This window comes from Coregonus lavaretus (genome assembly GCF_964263955.1).
Source record: "Coregonus lavaretus genome assembly, chromosome: 5".
Taxonomy (NCBI): domain Eukaryota; kingdom Metazoa; phylum Chordata; class Actinopteri; order Salmoniformes; family Salmonidae; genus Coregonus; species Coregonus lavaretus.
The window spans coordinates 39,965,096-39,986,318 of NC_139992.1; the positions used below are offsets into that span (position 1 = coordinate 39,965,096).

A 21,223-nucleotide genomic window follows, 5' to 3' on the forward strand; every position below is an offset into this window, starting at 1 on the left:
CACAAGTTCAAACAGGTGCCATTAATACAGGTAACGAGTGGAGGACAGAGGAGCTTCTTAAAGAAGAAGTTACAGGTCTGTGAGAGCCAGAAATCTTGCTTGTTTGTAGGTGACCAAATACTTATTTTCCACCATAATTAGCAAATAAATTCATTAAAAATCCTACAATGTGATTTTCTGGAATTTTTTTCCTCAATTTGTCTGTCATAGTTGATGTGTACCTATGATGAAAATTACAGGCCACTCTCATCTTTTTAAGTGGGAGAACTTGCACAATTGGTGGCTGACTAAATACTTTTTTTCCCCACTGTATGTATGAAACGTTATCTATGAAAACAATGTGAAGTGATATCTTTGGGGGGAAAACAGACCTGGTACATCCCCAGTGGTGCAGGGCCGAGTTCGGGCCTGGGGCTCGCCTGGAGAGAATGGCCCAGGGAGGGGCTCTAAACCACAGGGCTGATCTGGTTGCACCACCAGGCCACAGTCCTGCATAGACACAGGGAGAGAGAGATAGATGAGATTATGGAGGGATGGTCCATCGTCCTGGGAGGCTGAGGGAACTCCATCATGTTGAGTTGATGTTGTAATCTAGTATCCATTCAGTGCTATTGTTCTAGTGGTCCTCTGTAGCTCAGCTGGTAGAGCACGGCGCTTGTAACGCCAAGGTAGTGGGTTCGATCCCCAGGACCACCCATACACAAAAACAAAAAAAGAAATGTATGCACGCATGACTGTAAGTCGCTTTGGATAAAAGTGTCTGCTAAATGGCATATTATTATTATTATTATTATTAGTATCCATTCAGTTTTATTGTTCTAGTATCCATTCAGTACTATTGTTCTAGTATCCATTCAGTGCTATTCTTCGAGTATCCATCCAGTGCTATTGTTCTAGTATCCATTCAGTGCTATTCTTCTAGTATCCATTCATTGCTATTGTTCTAGTATCCATTCAGTGCTATTCTTCTAGTATCCATTAATTGCTATTGTTCTAGTATCCATTCAGTGCTATTCTTCTAGTATCCATTCATTGCTATTGTTCTAGTATCCATTCAGTGCTATTCTTCTAGTATCCTTTCATTGCTATTGTTCTAGTATCCACTCAGTGCTATTGTTCTAGTATCCATGTTGTCACGATGAAACACAGTAATACAAATGGCAGGTTGGGGTAGATTTATGACCATATGGATTCAACAATTCAACTCATCTGACCATTTATACAACCATATAGATGATGAAAATCTCCATTGTCAAAGGCTTTCATAGCTGTAGTTGTGTATTGATAGAAAATGCTATTGTTTTCCCCTCTCTGTTTGAGTCATGGGAGGCAGTTACTGTAAAACCTCACAGTCACTGACCACAGTCATCCCTATGTCTCAATGACCTTTCTGCCATTCCCTCGCTCACTGTGTTTCCATCTCTCTCTGCCCATCACTATCCTTTCCTTATTTCTTTCCCTTTCCCGTTTAGGCACTCTCTTTCCTCACCATCTTGCCTTTCTTTACTCAGCTCCTTTCTCTCCATCTCCCTCTCTCCCTTCTTTGTCTCTTCTCTTCGGTATCAAAGAGCTTGGTGGTGGGTGCTGTGTCCCTCTCCTTGAGGTTGGTGGTGGTGGGGGGTCAAACGGTTGGAGGTGAGGGTTCAGAGGTCAGACAAACCTAACCAGATGAATGACAGCGGCCGGGAGGCTCCGTATCCCAGGGACCCCGTGGGAGCCGCCCGACCGTCTGGCCCTGAGTACAGAGACACCGCCAGGCTTGCGGTGCGACTGAACCTCACACACACAAACGTAGATGTTCTCCCACGCGCACACACACACACACACAGACACACACACACATGCACCTAGATACACGTACACTTTCCCTTTCAAACGGGCCATGAAGAAACTGAACATCACACTCACCCACACACGCAGCCTCCCTCACTCTGAGGGTCTTCAGTTCGCACGTCCACACTACATTCCCCACGGCTCCGGCGCAGCTCTCAACAAAGTGCCACAAGACAACTTAACAGGGATTTTCTTGTTCGTACCTGTGCACAGTGTACACACCACAAACACAGAGGCCATGGGGTCTGAGGGAGCCGCCTGGGGCCACAGCCCAACCGCCGCTATGGAGGAAACGCACCATGGTCGTCTTTCATCTTTCCCTCCATCACTCCTTCAGTCTCCCCACTCCCTCTCTTCTTAAAACGGACCGGAGAGTCTCGATGCCACGTAAAAAAGACCTGTATATACAGTACCAGTCAAAAGTTTGGACACACCTACTCATTCAAGGGTTTTTCTTTATTTTTACTATTTTCTACATTGTAGAATAATAGTGAAGACATCAAAACTATGAAGTAGTCTTTCCCCCTCCGTAAAATTCATTCTCCAACTGGGAGCTTTAATAGCATTACCCCTGACAACAGCCCTCAGTGAAAGCACCTGATTTATGGACCATACATTCTCAGCTAGGCTCCTCGATAGGACTCTCATAACTTCACATTCGGTTAATAAAGTGCTGAAAACCAAGAGATGGTTTGTGGCCACCGAGGGATTAGACAGCAGTACTTCAGATGAGAATGCAGTGTGTGTGTCTTGAGTGTGTGTGTGTGCGTATGTGGGGTGACTTGGTTCTGAGTCCAACACTACAGTAATCTGCATTGATCAAAGAGCTATGCTAACCAACCTCGATACAAGGGAGTGCTAATCCCCGACACACACACACACACACACACACACACACACACACACACACACACACACACACAGCTAATCCGACAGTGATCTCCATTAGATCATAGCTGCATGTCCCTGTGCCCAGTGGCCTTGTTAAAACACCACTACCTGATTTTGTTGGAGGAGACACAAAGCCTGGTCAATCTACCGATCAGACTTCAATCCTCCAGGACCAAAAGGACCCTACTCATTAGAGAAGCCAGCTTAGTAGGGAGACAAGTAGCCTCCGTTCACCCCAAGTAGCGGTTGAGATCTGAACAAAAAGTTAATTGGGGGAAAAAGGAATAACACACAAAATAATAAATATAAGATTTGAGGAATTCTATGTCTCAAAAGGGTATCAAGCTTTTCCTGTCAACGTGTCAATAGTTTTATCCCGAGGTAGGGGCGGGAATGCCAGCTGAATCTGGCGAGCAGGGAGGGAGCTCGGATAATGGCGCTCGGCTTGAGAAGTAGCAGCACAAGGGAAACACACCCAGGCATAGGAGCGTACAAACACACCCACCGAGAATCACTCCTCTGAAGATAGGCTCAGTCTAATCCTGATCTATTGGCATCCTGAATAAAACTATAAAACTGTATGAAACAATAAAGCTAGAGGAGATCTTTTTCACCTCGTTCGTCATGCCGGGTCTCCCAGTGGTTGTTGGCTGCTGTTGAGACGACAGGCTAATCCCTAAAAAGACTGCTGAAATACAAGGTACGTTGTGACTACAAGGCAACAGAGTTCTAGAGTTCCTACAGGGCAGTTATACTGTAAAGCGCTGGATTCCTCTCCTCAGAAAGTCAATTTCATGGTTATAAGAGAGCCGCTGACTCCCAAAGAACCCAGTGGAAATAAAATAACTGAACATTCAAAAATGTCAAACCAGTAAAAAGTGTTGTAAATATCGTCGTCGAAATACAATAAAAATACCACACCCTACTTAGCAAGAGAACTTGAGCAAAATAACTCTTAGGCTTTACGGGTTTGATTGATCAGTAAAGATCTTCAGAGTAATGTCACACCCTAATCTGTTTCACCTGTCTTGTGTTTGTTTCCACCCCCCACCAGGTGTCTCCTATTTTTCCATTATCCCCTGTGTATTTATACCTGCATTTTCTGTTTGTCTGTTGCCAGTTCGTCTTGTTTTGTCAGCTCTTACAAGTGTGTTTCCCGTTTCTCCTACTCTCAAGTTTTTGTTTTCTAGTCTTCCCGGTTCTGACCTTTCTGCCTGACCCTGAGCCTGCCTGCCGTTCTGTCCCTGGTTGACTCTGCCTTGGATTACGAACCTCTGTCTGCCCTCGACCTGCCCTTTAACTGCCCCTTTGTTATAATAAATATTGTAAGAATCGAACTATCCGCCTCCTGTGTCTGCATCTGGGTCATATCCTGAGTCGTGATAAGTAAATGCAATACAGTATATATAATAATGAGAGAGACATCTGAGGTAACAGTTATAATAATAATAATAATAATAATAATATGCCATTTAGCAGACGCTTTTATCCAAAGCGACTTACAGTCATGCGTGCATAATTTTTTTTTTGTGTATGGGTGGTCCCGGGGATCGAACCCACTACCTTGGCGTTACAAGCGCCGTGCTCTACCAGCTGAGCTACAGAGGACCACCAGTTCATTTATAATCTGCAACGTTATTAAAATCTGCTTTCATAATCTGTTTTTAGGTGGTTGACACAACCTATGTTGTGACAGCTTGAACATCCACCTCAAAGCTGGAATCCTTAATAGTGAAACTGTCACGTCCGTTTGTGATATTACAACAACAAAATAAGTTACTGCAAACAACCAACACAGTTGTTTCCCCTCTGACATCATTGCACACACAATAGAGCACAATATGTACTGCCATTTGTTTTACCATGCTTCCCCTCAGCACGGCAACAAAAACAGTGACAACGGTGGTGAGTCGGCCAGTGACCCTGTTTCCCCCTAATGCAGATTCCATCTGTAGCCCTTTATACTCGTACCCTTATACGGGTTGAATTTGGCAGATTTGAGCACTGATAAGCGCCTAAATTGGAACGCAGTGGCCGTACAGTAACATGCTATACATGACTTCAGAGCTCAGGCTCTGTCCTTCACAGCTCTGTATGGGTTTTGACTGACAGTCATTCTGAATTTGAGCACCACACACGACAAGAAGTTGCCCCCATCCCTCTCGCTAATTGGGCAACTTTTGCTAAAATGTTGTCTGAGTGAGGGAAATGCTATACATTAAGAGGACTCAATGTATTTTGAAAGACGAGATGTTGAGGTTTATAATAAATACTGATTTGATGTCATACAAGCAAGCCAAACACCAGTGAGTCCAAATGTGCACTTCACATAACTCATGTCAATGTTTATGATCACTACGTTTGATATAGTTACAATATGACATGACGTCATACCCTGGGTTGTTCCGAACAGAATGAGCCTATGTCTATTGTGAAGAAAATTTGCACGCATGACTCCTTTCTATAGGCACCAAAATTACGATCTGTTTCTCTGTATTGCCCTGTGAAAGCCTCATATTTTATAACTTAGCTAGTCATACTGGCAATAGAACAAGCTTTCAAATGATGCCCACCTGACCTAGATTGAGATTTATAATGGGCCGTTTTTAGATTGCGTGAAAAACAACAGTAATTGTGTGATGGTGGGGATGCAGGGCAGTGTTCCACACAAAACAACTACAAGTGTTCTTGCTCTAGTTCCTCAATGGCATGGCTAGGAGAGCTCAAAAAAGCACCTTATAGTTGAAGACTCTTCTTTGAGATAAAAGTGTATTGAAATTACTTAGGAATTGTGCACACTTTGAAGAGGTGTGTGGCTACTTGGAGACACCAGTTAGTCCTCTCACTCAAACCCTTGTCATTTTTTTGTCTTATGTTGCACTTACCCCACATTTTCCAGGAATATTCCTTTCACGTTACTGAATGTATCCAGAGTATTTTCAGATTTCGTTATCAACGAATGTGGCCAAAAGAACAGTAAATGTAAAATGCACATACAATCAACAGTGTAATGTTTGGATTCAGTCTTAGTGAACTGTTGTGTCCTCAATTCTGGTCTAATAATTTTCCCATAATCTCAAAACTGTTCCCTTTCAATTGCTACCATGGTTATGCATATGCTTTTCATATTTCTCCTGTAAGAAACATTTCAATTTAGCCCTAACCATATAGGCTAATTCCCACGAGGGTAAAGGGTTAAAGGGCATTCCATATAATCTGTCACCAATAGGATTTTATCAAATGCTATTAGGTTGTAATCCTATATCCCGTCACGCTTGGGGCTAAACCCCCTATATTCCATAGGTCTTTCTGGTCTCCCCACCATATCCCAACAACAGAAGGAAAACACTAAAAGGTCACGTACACTTAGACAAGTATTCTCTGGCAGACTAGTTGTTGTCTTGCCCTAAAAACTGCACAACATCAATTTTCGTCAATTCGTGTGCATTGTATTGATTTTTGTTATAATTTTTTTGTGAGAGAGGGAAAAAGAACGAAAGCGTCAAGTATTTTCTGGCTAGAATACTGTTTTCACTTCTACCCTAGTTGAAGCATGTACGCCATTCATTTCATAAATGTTGACATGTTAACAAGACTGTTGCCTCCGATCTGAGGAAATGTTATTTTAGTTATTGTGGGAAAATTACATTTTACTCTCCGCTGTGGGAATGAATGGGAGGAGGGAGATGGGAGGATGGGTGGAAGAGTGGAATATTCAACACATTAGAGAATGAAACACACACACACACACACACACACACACACACACACACACACACCCTCTTTCACTTATGGGAGCATTGTTCACTACTTCTCTACCAATGAACAAAGCTTGCATCTGATCCAACCAGCCTCTCTGATGCACCGTAGCCCTCACAAACCATTGGCTGTCCAATCAAAATGAATCACAGGTCAATATGTAAATGTTGAACACGGACTTGGTCTTGAAGACATAAACAACCCTTGTTAGAGTGACATTGATTAGACCATAGGAGTAGACCATAAACCATGGAATGGGTTCTCCTTCTGTCATTACATCACTAAGTCATTAGTGCTGACAGATACAGTGACCAAGAACCATACCACAGAACGTGAGAGGAAGAGAGGAATCTTCCAAGAGGAAGAGAGGAATCCTACTGCCAGTCACGCACGGAAGAGGACTATCAAAGAATTATGGGATGAATATAAACAAGTTTGTCATATCATGTGATTGTAATGACAGGGAAATTAGCTGCGGGACATGCTAGAGAAAACTCTGGACTTCTGAGAAGTTTGTTGTATGTACACCAGTCTCCAGCCACTCTAAACATCAAAGCTTAAAGACATTTCTAACAATATCCCAAAGAAGATATGGGATATTGCATGAATAGGGCTATAGGATTAGGAGATCATCACACACACACACACACACACACACACACACACACACACACACACACACACACACACACACACACACACAAAACACAGTGAGTGACACTGCAGTATAATAGGCTTTGAGAATGGATGTGGTCAGCCATCAGATTAGAGTTCCTTATTAAACACACAGGAAATGAGAAGAGGTCTGAACTGACAGCTCTAACCCTCAGACTTCTAACCCAGAACCACAGAGGAGCCGCCGCAACAAGGTACACACACATTTATTACCACACACACATGCTTATCAATCAGTGACCCTCTAACCCACACACATACACACACACTTCTCCTGCTCTCCTCCTCTCACCAAGGGGCAGAGTAAAACCTGTACAATGCATCACACTGGAATGTATGAACAAACGTATACAACAAAATCTTTATAAGACACAAAGACCTTTTGGTATAAAGTGCCATGATGGCACTATGAAGTACATGAGACAGAGTGCCAAGTCAAAAGAGGAAAGAAACACAGCCAGATCCCAGAGGAAACAATGGTCAGCCAATCTGGAATGTGTCTACCACACAGCGATATCGACACTGCCAAATGTTCAATCCCTTGCAGCTCACAAGGACTTTTCCCAGCCTCTCAGTGCAGCCAGTGTAAGATATGTAAGCAGACTCTTAGAAGTACAATCACAATTTGCAAGAAATTTCAAGTGGGATAAAAAACTGTTTCAATTTCAAACAGTTTAAATTCCATGCCTTCTGTTTCTTTGGGAAAACAATGACTTCCTCAACTAGGTTATTCCGGCTTGTTTGCATCTACATCCATTCCCAACTCTCAGCCTGAAAGCGCTCTGTTCATAGAGGAACTTTGAACCATCAGAGCCACCGTAGGGCCACTAGGAGACATGGAGTCTTCAGTGACTTCACTACCAATCACATAAACCAATACATGTTCTAATAATGACTGTGTGGTCATTTAAAGACGTTTTAACCATACAGTCCTTCCTCTACATTCACAACAACAACCACCATGATGTAACCTGCCAACAGAGTGACCACTGGAGACCGCAGGCTGAGATAACCTGTTCCTATGACTGTTTAAAGCTCATCAGAGCATGAGTAGCTAAAGCTAATATGAGCGTTTGCCACAAGCACTAGCCCGTACTAAGTGAAATGGAGCAATGAGAGAGCTATAGTTCCACTGTAGTGTGGACCAAAACTGGAGAACCTGAGAAACCTATAATAAGAGTCCAGGCCAGGACTGAGTCATCCCAACCCAAACCCAGAGGTTCAACAAGGGTTTGTTTGTGTCAGGTATTAAACTGCATCTGGTATTGTAGTGGTTCTTTGGGACTCAGATCTGGCCAATGGAAGGTTACGCAGTCCAGTTCTTATGGGCAGGCCATTGCAGGCATTGTTGTTGCTAGGAGTGTGCAGAGAAAGACACAGAGAGACAAAGACAGGAACAGAGAGACACAGACATCGAGATGGAGAAAGAGGAACAAAGGCACAGGAACAAAGACAGAGAGAAAGAGGACTAAAGTGAGAGAGAAGTCTTGGTAAGCACAGAGTTGTAGTGAGCCAGTCAGTCAGTAGTAGACAGCCAAACTCAGGGAATGACATTCAAATCGGTGCGTCGCCATGGCTGGAGAGCCAAATGAACAGTGACTGGTGGAATATTCAGTGGATAATGGTACAGTTAATGCGACATGCACCCATAATTGGGCTGCCGCGACCGCAAACGAGAGACGCAGGGGCAGGAATCACTTAAATTAAACCCCTGATTGGGAGTGAGCGTAGAGCTGCATTTACTAGATCATCCACCCCCTTTTCTCTTTAACAGAGCCAGTTATTCATGCCAACAGCCGGAAAAAGTCCCAACCACATCTCTAAAAGGTTTAATAGCAGTAGGATTATATGTTTTTACCGTTCCAAATCAATGTTTCCAGATCTGCACTAAATGTATCGTAAGACTCAGAGTCGTCTACCTGAGTGTATATGGGAAATATTTCCCATAAGATGGAGTTACTACACTGATTGAGTGATGATTATTTCCCATAAGGTTGACTTACTACACTGATTTAGTGGTGATTAAAGGTGGAAACAGAGACTTGTGGAGGATTGGAGGGATCCTCGGTGTGATTGCCAGGGCTATGCCTGCTGCTGAACAGTATTCCACAGTCCACACCGCCACATTGGACATGCTTGGCATTACCATAGCGACGTTTAAAAGCAAAAGAGCGATGTTTACACTTTGGTGAGAGGGAGGCTTTTCTTGGCAAGCGCTGGCCTGAACATTCCATCACTGTCTAAGACCTCAGATATTCCATTATAACCAAAAGCTCTGAAATGTCTACTGTTATTTTTTGTGATAAAATTTGTGTACATGATATAGATATTGGAGCTTGTGTATGTCCATAGTAACGAGAGCTACAGGTTTTGGCTAGTAAAAGTGAGACAATTCATACATAAGTTATTGACTGGTTAAATTAGGCTGTCATGGGCTCCATTTACATTTGGGTTGGATAGAACACACAAACAAACCGATAACCGATTTATAACATGATTTATAGGGCCTTTGGAGGAACCGCAGAATCCCGCGCCGGCTGGACTCGGCTCCGAGGGGTGAAAAGGGGGAACGGCAGGGGAGAACAAGGAGGAGAACAGGGGGTTCTGGCAGCGGAACGCCCACACATCCGCCCTCTGATCAGAACAATTATACACAACTCATTACCAGTTTACAATACCACCCAGACACAATGCCTAATGAGGAAAAATAGACATACAGGGACATATGCAGAGGTGTGTGTGCTCAGTGTGAATGAGAGAGAGAGAGATAGAGGCATAGAGAATCTGAGAGAAACAAGGGGGAGTCAGATGGAGAGAAAGGGGGTTAGCAGAAAGAGAGAGAGAGAGATGGATGCTGAACAAGAGGCTAGATGCTAAGGGAAGAGGGTATGAAGTAAAGATTGAGAGTCTGTGAGCATTATGTCAGCTAATGTACAAGTGACCTCTAGAACTACTGTATAATCAAACATCAAGAAACACATAGCACAACTGGAAAACCAATCCCGCGATAGCCTACTCTCTGTGTGTGTGTGCCCACATTTGTGTGCGAACATACATTCATGTGTGTTTATATGCTTGTTAATGTGCCTTAAAACTCAAGTGTGTTTTCTTATGTGATAATGTGCGTTAAACTGTACAAATCACTCTCCCTGCCAACACAATCCACACATCTTAACATTATGGTTTCCCTCCACTATGAGCTGTCCTCGCTTCTCCTAAGACGACATTTCCATTTCCCTGAGCCAGGAACACCGCCGGGAATAACAGCGCTCCAGGAGGGAAGCCGTTAAGCCTAACTGCTCATTCATAACCGGAGATCTGTCATGCCCTCATGACAACCATGACAACCATCCTCATAAAATAAAAAAACTGCATTTAACCGCGTAACAGCAAGGAGGCCCATGAATTGATCCAAACAGGAAACTGGGGGAAGAGAAATAGTGAGAGTGATGGAGCGAGAGAGAGAGAGAGAGAGAGAGAGAGAGAGAGAGAGAGAGAGAGAGAGAGAGAGAGAGAGAGAGAGAGAGAGGAACAGAGGGGTGAGAGAAGAGGGAAGACAGAGGGTTCTGTTCGTTCCTGGAGGATGACGTTAGGAAAGTTCCGGTCTCGGGAATCCTAAATCTGAGCATCTCTGTTTTATGGTTGCCAGGTGAGCGATATTCTCAAATTAGGATATTCCCTCAGACAGGTGCTGGGAGAGTTGGAGGAGCGGGAAATTAAGTCAGGACAGTGGGAATGTGGGCGTTGCCAAGATTACATAAATCTTGCTCTCTGGACCTCCATGTGCCCCTGGTCACAAGGAAACACACAGGCCATTACCACTATGATCTTCATGGACCAGACCAGACAACCTACTGCCTGTGTGTGTGTGTGTGTGTGTGTGTGTGTGTGTGTGTGTGTGTGTGTGTGTGTGTGTGCGCGCGCGCGTGCGTGCGCATGCATATGTGAGGTAGTAGGTACCTCTAGTTGCTTCAATCTCTCTCTGTATCTTCTCCTCTCTCTGTGCAGACTGATAGGTTAGAGCAGCTGTAGGGGACTATGAGGGGATGACCCTGAATCACAGACACCTCAATCATCCCACCCAGACTGGCCCTGTCAATGGCTAGGAGACACAGCCCTGACACACACACACACACACACACACACACACACACACACAGAGAGAGAGAGAGAGAGAAGCTAGAAAGACAAGTGGTAGAGACCGAGAGGAGGGTTTCAACATACACAGGGCAACAGGGGGCAAGGAGGGGGGGGGGGTCCTCTAACCCAACAAAGTTATTTCCCCCCTAAAAGATAAAAGGACCAAACCATTTAATGAATGTTTCTTAGAATGCCTATCGCCCGTCATTCCTCTCTGACTAATCAAACCAGATCAAACGCAGCTGGAGCGATTATTTTTATTGGACTGAGGGGGACCAACAGGAGTTTTAATGAGAAGACCCGTCTACCCCTCTTCCCTCCGTCTCCTCCCTCCCTCCGCCCACGTATGATAACACGGCGGGGCGCATGAAGTCAGCCATTGTCTGAGTGAAGTGGCACACTTCTGGGCTGAGCGGGGGGGGGGGGGGTCATGGTCCTCGGTGGAATTCACAGCTGCAGCACATCAAAGAGCCAGACTCCCACCAAGCCCCCCATGACAACAACACTAGGAAATCAATGCTTAGTTCCCCATCTATGAGATGGTATACGGATAGGTGTGGGGACCAGGGTTGAGAAACTGGGACAGAGCTGCGATCTCGCCTGTGTTGATGGATGGGAAGTGGAGGAGAAGTAGGGAAGGTTGAATGAGACGGAAATTGAATAAACTGAACATGTGTCCAGCCATAACAGTGGACATATGAAGATATAAACCATGTGTGGGAGGGCAGTCCTCCTTCTATAGTAACAGCAAGTGCTCCTGGTTGGACTTTCTCACGGGTGAGTGTACAAGTCCTCATAAGTGAGGCATGGCTGGGCATAGCACACCAGCTATGTAAAGTCAATACAGACTGAAGAAAGGATACAACACAAGGAAGCTACTTTAGACTATTGAGATCAACCCTCAGCCAGTTTCCCATTCCCACCTATAGCTAGATAACCAGGCAGCATCAGACAGACAGCCAGACAGCCTGCTGATATGAACACTGAAGCCCTGAGCCTTCACATGATAGCACTTCAAAAGCCCCACACGCTGCATCAATGGAGGCCTTATTCTCCACATCTGAAATATCCCTCAGTAACAACATAATACTATGGATTTCCTTTCCTATGGATGGAACACATAAATGTGGGGACTTGTGGTATGGAGAGGGAGTTTATACTGGGTTTGCCCTGGGGTCACACTGCTAACAACTACACCAGACGCTCTCACCAATTAGCCCTCGTTAGCCCTCGTTATTCCCAAAACACGACATAAGGCTTTGTCCAATGCAATTTAAATCAAGGTTTTGTACGTTTGACACTAAATACATCCGTCACCGTCCGCATGATATCTCCTCTTTAAATCATCCATTTTATAAGAGCAACATCAAGCAAGAGCCAAAAACCTCCTCAATATGGCGGACATATTGCAGAACCCTGAAGGCCCTTTTCTCACTGCTGTGCCTCAGTTGGTGTAGTTGACAGGTTGATGCATTCAGGTCACATTGATATGGAATGTCCCTAACCTGTGTTTAAAAAGAAATGAAGAGAGGGACTGGATGGTGATGTTAGAGAGAGTGGGGACAGGGGGACTGGGAGAGAATGGAGGAATTGGGAATAAGCTCTGGCATCAAAATAATTCCTCTCCTCTGCCATCTTGCCACTCTCTCCTCTGATCCCTTAATGGTTTCCACAGCATGGCTCACAGGAGGGGGTGGTGGTGGCGTGAAACTGTTTGCCTGATTTGTAAATGTATGTCTGAGCATGAATGTGTGTGTGTCAGTGTGTGTGTGCACATCTGAGTGTGTGTGTGGTGAAGCACAGAGCTGTGAGAGCACACTTGTGGTTTGTAGAGACTCCAGTCTCTGGGTGTTTCTCACACTGACTTCAGAACAGAAGGAAAGCATTAAGCCTCTAACGTTGTCATCCCCAGACCACCCGGACTGGCTCAAGTCTTCCTATACAGTGGGGAGAACAAGTATTTGATACACTGCCGATTTTGCAGGTTTTCCTACTTACAAAGCATGTAGAGGTCTGTAATTTTTATCATAGGTACACTTCAACTGTGAGAGACGGAATCTAAAACAAAAATCCAGAACATCACATTGTATGATTTTTAAGTAATTAATTTGCATTCTATTGCATGACATAAGTATTTGATACATCAGAAAAGCAGAACTTAATATTTGGTACAGAAACCTTTGTTTGCAATTACAGATATCATACGTTTCCTGTAGGTCTTGACCAGGTTTGCACACACTGCAGCAGGGATTTTGGCCCACTCCTCCATACAGACCTTCTCCAGATCCTTCAGGTTTCAGGGCTGTCGCTGGGCAATACGGACTTTCAGCTCCCTCCAAAGATTTTCTATTGGGTTCAGGTCTGGAGACTGGCTAGGCCACTCCAGGACCTTGAGATGCTTCTTACGGAGCCACTCCTTAGTTGCCCTGGCTGTGTGTTTCGGGTCGTTGTCATGCTGGAAGACCCAGCCACGACCCATCTTCAATGTTCTTATTGAGGGAAGGAGGTTGTTGGCCAAGATCTCACAATACATGGCCCCATCCATCCTCCCCTCAATACGGTGCAGTTGTCCTGTCCCCTTAGCAGAAAAGCATCCCCAAAGAACGATGTTTCCACCTCCATGCTTCACGGTTGGGATGGTGTTCTTGGGGTTGTACTCATCCTTCTTCTTCCTCCAAACACGGCGAGTGGAGTTTAGACCAAAAAGCTCTATTTTTGTCTCATCAGACCACATGACCTTCTCCCATTCCTCCTCTGGATCATCCAGATGGTCATTGGCAAACTACAGATGGGCCTGGACATGCGCTGGCTTGAGCAGGGGGACCTTGCGTGCGCTGCAGGATTTTAATCCATGACGGCGTAGTGTGTTACTAATGGTTTTCTTTGAGACTGTGGTCCCAGCTCTCTTCAGGTCATTGACCAGGTCCTGCCGTGTAGTTCTGGGCTGATCCCTCACCTTCCTCATGATCATTGATGCCCCACGAGGTGAGATCTTGCATGGAGCCCCAGACCGAGGGTGATTGACCGTCATCTTGAACTTCTTCCATTTTCTAATAATTGCGCCAACAGTTGTTGCCTTCTCACCAAGCTACTTGCCTATTGTCCTGTAGCCCATCCCAGCCTTGTGCAGGTCTACAATTGTATCCATGATGTCCTTACACAGCTCTCTGGTCTTGGCCATTGTGGAGAGGTTGGAGTCTGTTTGATTGAGTGTGTGGACAGGTGTCTTTTATACATGTAATGAGTTCAAACAGGTGCAGTTAATACAGGTAACGAGTGGAGAACAGGAGGGCTTCTTAAAGAAAAACTAACAGGTCTGTGAGAGCCGGAATTCTTACTGGTTGGTAGGTGATCAAATACTTATGTCATGCAATAAAATGCCAATTAATTGTGATTTTCTGGATTTTTTAGATTCCGTATCTCACAGTTGAAGTGTACCTATGATAAAAATTACAGACCTCTACATGCTTTGTAAGTAGGAAAACCTGCAAAATCGGCAGTGTATCAAATACTTGTTCTCCCCACTGTATATACTCTGCCACAATCTCTCAGATTGTGTGTGTGTGTGTGTGTGTGTGTGTGCGCGCATGTGACAATTAGATTATTTCACTTCTAAACGGCAAATAAATTAATTCTCGCTAAGCCAAGCGGATCAGGAGGAACAAAGAAAAGTTGTGTTTCAGATCAAACTTTGAAAAACAATTTGCTGTGCTAGACAGGCCCTGCAATTTGGTTATGTCTGCATGTCACATTCATGCACAAAAAATGCCCATCAAATGCTGTGGAAATATAATCATTTCAAACTGTACTTCAAGGGAGAGATGGTATCACTTGCCAAAGTCCCTCTGGCATAGCATGAGCTTGTAGCAGCCTTATAGTACAGGGAGCCAAGAGCAGGAGTAAGTCGAGTTGTGTGAGTGTGTGAGTGAGAGAGAGAGAGAGAGCCCTGTCTTTGTTGATATAGTGAGACATGTATAAATCAAATCAAATCATCATAACACAGATAGACAGAGGTCTTAAGTCACACAGACAGATCAAATGGTCTATCTGCACATGCAGGATGCTGAGAAGACTCCATCACATGAAGGATGAGAGGAATAGAGGGATGAAGGAGGAAGAGGGGATACAGGGAGGAAGGGGTTCTAAGAGCCTCTGAACCTCCATCCAAATGGGGTGTCCTATAGGACAGAGAGAGGGAACTTACTGTAGTTCACCTTCCATTCATATACAGTCACCTCCTAAATTATTGCCACCCTTGATAATGATTAGTAAAAAAGACTGTATAAAATAAGTCATACAAATACTGAGCTATATTGTATGCTTGAAAAAAAAAAATGGCACACACGTACACCCTTCATCCTCCTTTCATCCCAGTGCAAGGTGATACTGCTGGGTGTAGGAGTATGATGGGTTGGGGTCACAGGGTTGGATGTGTGATGTGTGTCAGCAGCATTCCAATCGTCCATACACTCTGTCCCAACTCAGCCTCTAGCACGTCTGAGAGTAACCACTCCTGACTGGTGGCTGGTGGATGAAATGGACTAATAGGATGGGGTTTGTGATTCCCTTTAGGCTCTCAGTCAAAACAGACTACATTAATTACAATGATGATGATTTATATATCTAATGTGCATATTACAGTCACCTCCAAAATTATTGGCACTCTTGATATAGATTAGCAAAAACAGACTGTAAAATAAATAATACAGGCCTCCCGAGTGGCGCAGCGGTCTACATCGTAGTGCTAGAGGCGTGACTACAGACCCGGGTTCCATCCCGGGCTGTATCACAACCGGCCGTGATCGGGAGTCCCATAGGGTGGCGCACAATTGGCCCAGCGTTGTCCGGGTTAGGGGAGGGTTTGGCCGGGGGGGCTTTACTTGGCTCATCATGCGCTAGCAACTCCTTGTGCTGGCATCAAAAGTAAAAAAATAAAATAATAGGAGACCGAATGTGATCGGCCCACCATCTAATTGGCCTCCATATAACTCTTACAGAATTTCCACGTGGACGGCAATTTTGGATGACAATTTGTTCTTAACTAAGACAAAATAATTCATAATTGACTTTTTTCTGCACAACATAGGTACAGCAGATCCCCTTATTGTATGGGACACTTTTACATGTACTTTTAGAAGCCATTCGATACAATACTCATCATTAAAACAAAAGCAGTTTAGGTAAAAAGAGATTAGACTAATAAAGGAAAGAGGAAATAACAGCGCAGGTAGATGGTAATGGAAACTGTACTATAGAGGCACAAAATAGGTTTGGTGGAAAAACAAAAATAATTGGAGGTACTTATTCAAGAACGATCAAGTGTAATGTATAACAAAAATAAAGCGAATTGGATGGAACATTTGGAAAAATGCACAACATTTTCTTGAATCTTCAACATAGAAATGCTACCAAAAATAATTTACAGAAACTCGTTACAAATGATGGAGTCATGCATGATTTACCAAATTATATTTTGAAAGAGGAAGCAAAATATTTTAAGCTTTTAAGTTTTCTTTTCAGTCTCTTCCATTTCCACTGAATGATGTTAACTGTAAGGATTTCTTTCCTAATAATAATAATAATAATAATAATAATAATAATAATAATAATAATAATAATTATTATTATTATTATTATTATAATGTAAAATTAACACATTTACAGAAAGACCTGTGTGAAGGCCAACTCATAGAAGAGGAACTTTTTGAGGCAATTAAATATTTTCAGTCTGGAAAAACACCAGGGCTTGATGGTATATACCATTTGTGGTATATACCATTTGAGGTATATATTGATGTACTCAAAGATCCATTATTAGCATGTTTTATTTACTCCTATAAAAATGGTAGACTTTCAGGTACTCTACAAGAAGGTCTGATTTCATTACTACTAAAACAGGACCCATGTGGTAAGTATAAAGATCCAGTCCATTTACACTTCAATGTTGTGATGCAAAAATCCTGGCGAAATGCATAGCACATAGAATAAAAAAGTTTTTTACCAAATATTGTTCATCCTGATCAGACAGGTTTTTTATCTGGACGATATATTGGAGATAATATACGACAATTACTTGAAACAATTGAACATTATGAAACATCAAAGATACCAGGCCTGGTCTTCATAGCAGATTTTGAAAAGGCGTTTGATAAAGTACGAATAGAATTTATATATAAATGCCTGGATTACTTTAATTTTGGTGAATCTCTTATACAATGGGTTAAAGTTATGTACAGCAACCTCAGATGTAAAATAGTAAATAATGGTTACTTCTCAGAAAGTGTTGAGCTTTTAAGAGGAGTAAAATAAGGCTGTCCATTGTCTCCATATCTATTTATTATGGCCATTGAAATGCTAGCTATTAAAATTAGATTCAACAAGAACATCAAGGGGTTAGAAATCATGGGGATAAAAACAAAAGTGTCAATGTATGCCAATGACTCAAGTTTATTCTTAAGTCCGCAATCTGGATCCCTGCACAGTCTTATTTAAGATCTTGATCACTTTTCTAGCCTCTCTGGACTAAAACCTAATTATGACAAGTGTACCATATTACGTATTGGATCGTTTAAAAGACACAGTGTTTACACTACCTTGTAGTTTACCCATAAAATGGGCGAATGGTGAAGTAGACATACTTGGTATTCACATCTCAAAAAATATAAAATGAATTTACCACAATCAATTTCAATAGAAAGTTTGCAAAAATAGATACAATTCTGCAACCATGGAGAGGTAAATACTTGTCTATTTCTGGAAAAATCACATTGATGAACTCTTTGGTCTTATCACAGTTTACTTACTTACTAATGGCGCTGCCTACTCCAGACGACTCGTTTTTTAAATCATTTGAGCAAATAATATTTCATTTTATTTGGAATGCTAAGCCAGACAAAATTAAATGTGCCCATTTATATAATTAATATGAGTTTGGGGGGCTAAAATTATTAAATATTAAAGCTTTAAACCTCTCACTAAAAGCTTCACTCATCCATAAATTATACTTAAACCCTAAATGGTTCTCCAGTAGATTATTAAGAAAGGCTCATGCTTTGTCCAAAAATGGACTTTTTGCCTTCATACAGATTACAACTTCTCATTTCCGACTAATTGAAAATAAAATGTTGTTTCAAGTATCGCCCTTTCTTAAACAAGCCATACAAAGCTGGTTACAATTTCAGTTTTATCCTCCAGAAAAGATAGAACAAATGTTATGGTTAAACTCAAATATACTGATTAATAAAAATAAAAAAATTATGAAAAAAAATATATATATATATATATATATTTGTTAATGACATTATGAATATAAACGGTGGAGTTATGTCACATATGCAGTTAGCGAAAATATACAGTGAGGGAAAAAAGTATTTGATCCCCTGCTGATTTTGTACGTTTGCCCACTGACAAAGAAATGATCAGTCTAAAATTTTAATGGTAGGTTTATTTGAACAGTGAGAGACAGAATAACAACAAATAAATCAATAAAAACGCATGTCAAAAATTTTATAAATTGATTTGCATTTTAATGAGGGAAATAAGTATTTGACCCCCTCTCAATCAGAAAGATTTCTGGCTCCCAGGTGTCTTTTATACAGGTAACGAGCTGAGATTAGGAGCACACTCTTAAAATGAGTGCTCCTAATCTCAGTTTGTTACCTGTATAAAATACACCTGTCCACAGAAGCAATCAATCAATCAGATTCCAAACTCTCCATCATGGCCAAGACCAAAGAGCTCTCCAGGGATGTCAGGGACAAGATTGTAGACCTACACAAGGCTGGAATGGGCTACAAGACCATCGCCAAGCAGCTTGGTGAGAAGGTGACAACAGTTGTTGCGATTATTCTCAAATGGAAGAAACACAAAATAACTGTCAATCTCCCTCGGCCTGGGGCTCCATGCAAGATCTCACCTCGTGGAGTTGCAATGATCATGAGAACGATGAGGAATCAGCCCAGAACTACACGGGAGGATCTTGTCAATGATCTCAAGGCAGCTGGGACCATAGTCACCAAGAAAACAATTGGTAACACACTACGCTGTGAAGGACTGAAATCCTGCAGCGCCCGCAAGGTCCCCCTGCTCAAGAAAGCACATATACAGGCCCGTCTGAAGTTTGCCAATGAACATCTGAATGATTCAGAGGAGAACTGGGTGAAAGTGTTGTGGTCAGGTGAGACCAAAATCGAGCTCTTTGGCATCAACTCAACTCGCCGTGTTTGGAGGAGGAGAAATGCTGCCTATGACCCCAAGAACACCATCCCCACCGTCAAACATGGAGGTGGAAACATTGTGCTTTGGGGGTGTTTTTCTGCTAAGGGGACAGGACTACCGTCAAATCTTGGGTGAGAACCTCCTTCCCTCAGCCAGGGCATTGAAAATGGGTCGTGGATGGGTATTCCAGCATGACAATGACCCAAAACACACGGCCAAGGCAACAAAGGAGTGGCTCAAGAAGAAGCACATTAAGGTCCTGGAGTGCCCTAGCCAGTCTCCAGACCTTAATCGCATAGAAAATCTGTGGAGGGAGCTGAAGGTTCGAGTTGCCAAACGTCAGGCTCGAAACCTTAATGACATGGAGAAGATCTGCAAAGAGGAGTGGGACAAAATCCCTCCTGAGATGTGTGCAAACCTGGTGGCCAACTACAAGAAACGTCTGACCTCTGTGATTGCCAACAAGGGTTTTGCCACCAAGTACTAAGTCATGTTTTGCAGAGGGGTCAAATACTTATTTCCTTATTAAAATGCAAATCAATTTATAACATTTTTGACATGCGTTTTTCTGGATTTTGTTGTTGTTATTCTGTCTCTCACTGTTCAAATAACCCTACCATTAAAATTATAGACTGATCATGCCTTTGTCAGTGGGCAAACATACAAAATCAGCAGGGGATCTAATACTTTTTTCCCTCACTGTATGGGAATGTCTGCTCAATCCAAACTTATAACCAACTGATTGCAGCATTACCACAAAAATGGAGGAGGCAAGTGGAAAAGAGAGAAGGTAGGGAACTTGTTTGCCTGCCATATATTAAAGATACAAATTGGCTGAAAGGAATTTGCATAAATATAAAACTATACCAGTTTCATTTGAGGACACAAATGTTGACAACTGCGCCATACAGGTTGGAAAATAAATGGAAAGAGATTTTCAATGTACCGATTCCATGGCACATGGTTTATGAACTGGTACAAAAAACAACACTTGATTCAACACTGAGTTTTTCTATTTAAATTATTATACAAAATTCTTGCTACCAACAGAATGCTATGTATATATATATATATATGGGGCATACAACAATCTCAGCTCTGTAGATTTTGCTGCGAAGAGACAGAATCACTAGATCATTTATTCTGGTATTGCCCCTACGTAGCTTGTATCTGGTCACTGTTTCAGGAATGGTTAAAAAAAATCACAACATTCACTTAAAATGTACCTTACAAATAGCAGTGTTGGGCAATTTGGAAAGCCATAGTCAGTCAATAAATAATATAATAATACTCGTAGGAAAGGTTTTCATCTTTAGCTCACAATCTGTGGATACTATACATTAGAGAGGTTCAAAATGTATGTAAAACATCACAGCACAATTGAAAAATATATGGCACATTTAAACCAAATGTGGGTGGTCTATGGTGATAGGTGGGATGGGCTGAGAGTGTGAGGGGTAGGATTAAAACGTTTTTGTTTGGTAATGTATTATTGTTATGTGATTGCTTTACATAAAATTACCATGTATGTAAAATGTGTATGCAAAATGTATATGTAAAATGTATATGTAAAATGTTTGTATATGTAGCAGAAAAGCTGTAAAATAAAATAAAAAGATGTGTGTCCTCTGAAGAGGAAATAATAAATAAAAACTCCTTGTGGCGAGCCGGGCGCCTGCAGGCTGACCTCGGTCGTCAGTTCAACGGT

At 42.5% G+C, this 21,223-nt stretch overlaps 1 protein-coding gene across 1 annotated transcript in view; it reads right to left on the reverse strand.

The window, feature by feature from the left end:
• The window catches only part of LOC311129254 (cadherin-like and PC-esterase domain-containing protein 1), a gene marked incomplete at both ends in the record, with an annotated part of 79,948 nt that overhangs the window by 9,560 nt on the left and 49,165 nt on the right, over positions 1-21,223 (reverse strand). Inside the window, one exon of the mRNA XM_084161548.1 lies at positions 372-489. Within this exon, the coding sequence (XP_084017674.1) occupies positions 372-489 (118 nt within the window). The remainder of the gene's footprint in view (positions 1-371; positions 490-21,223) is intronic.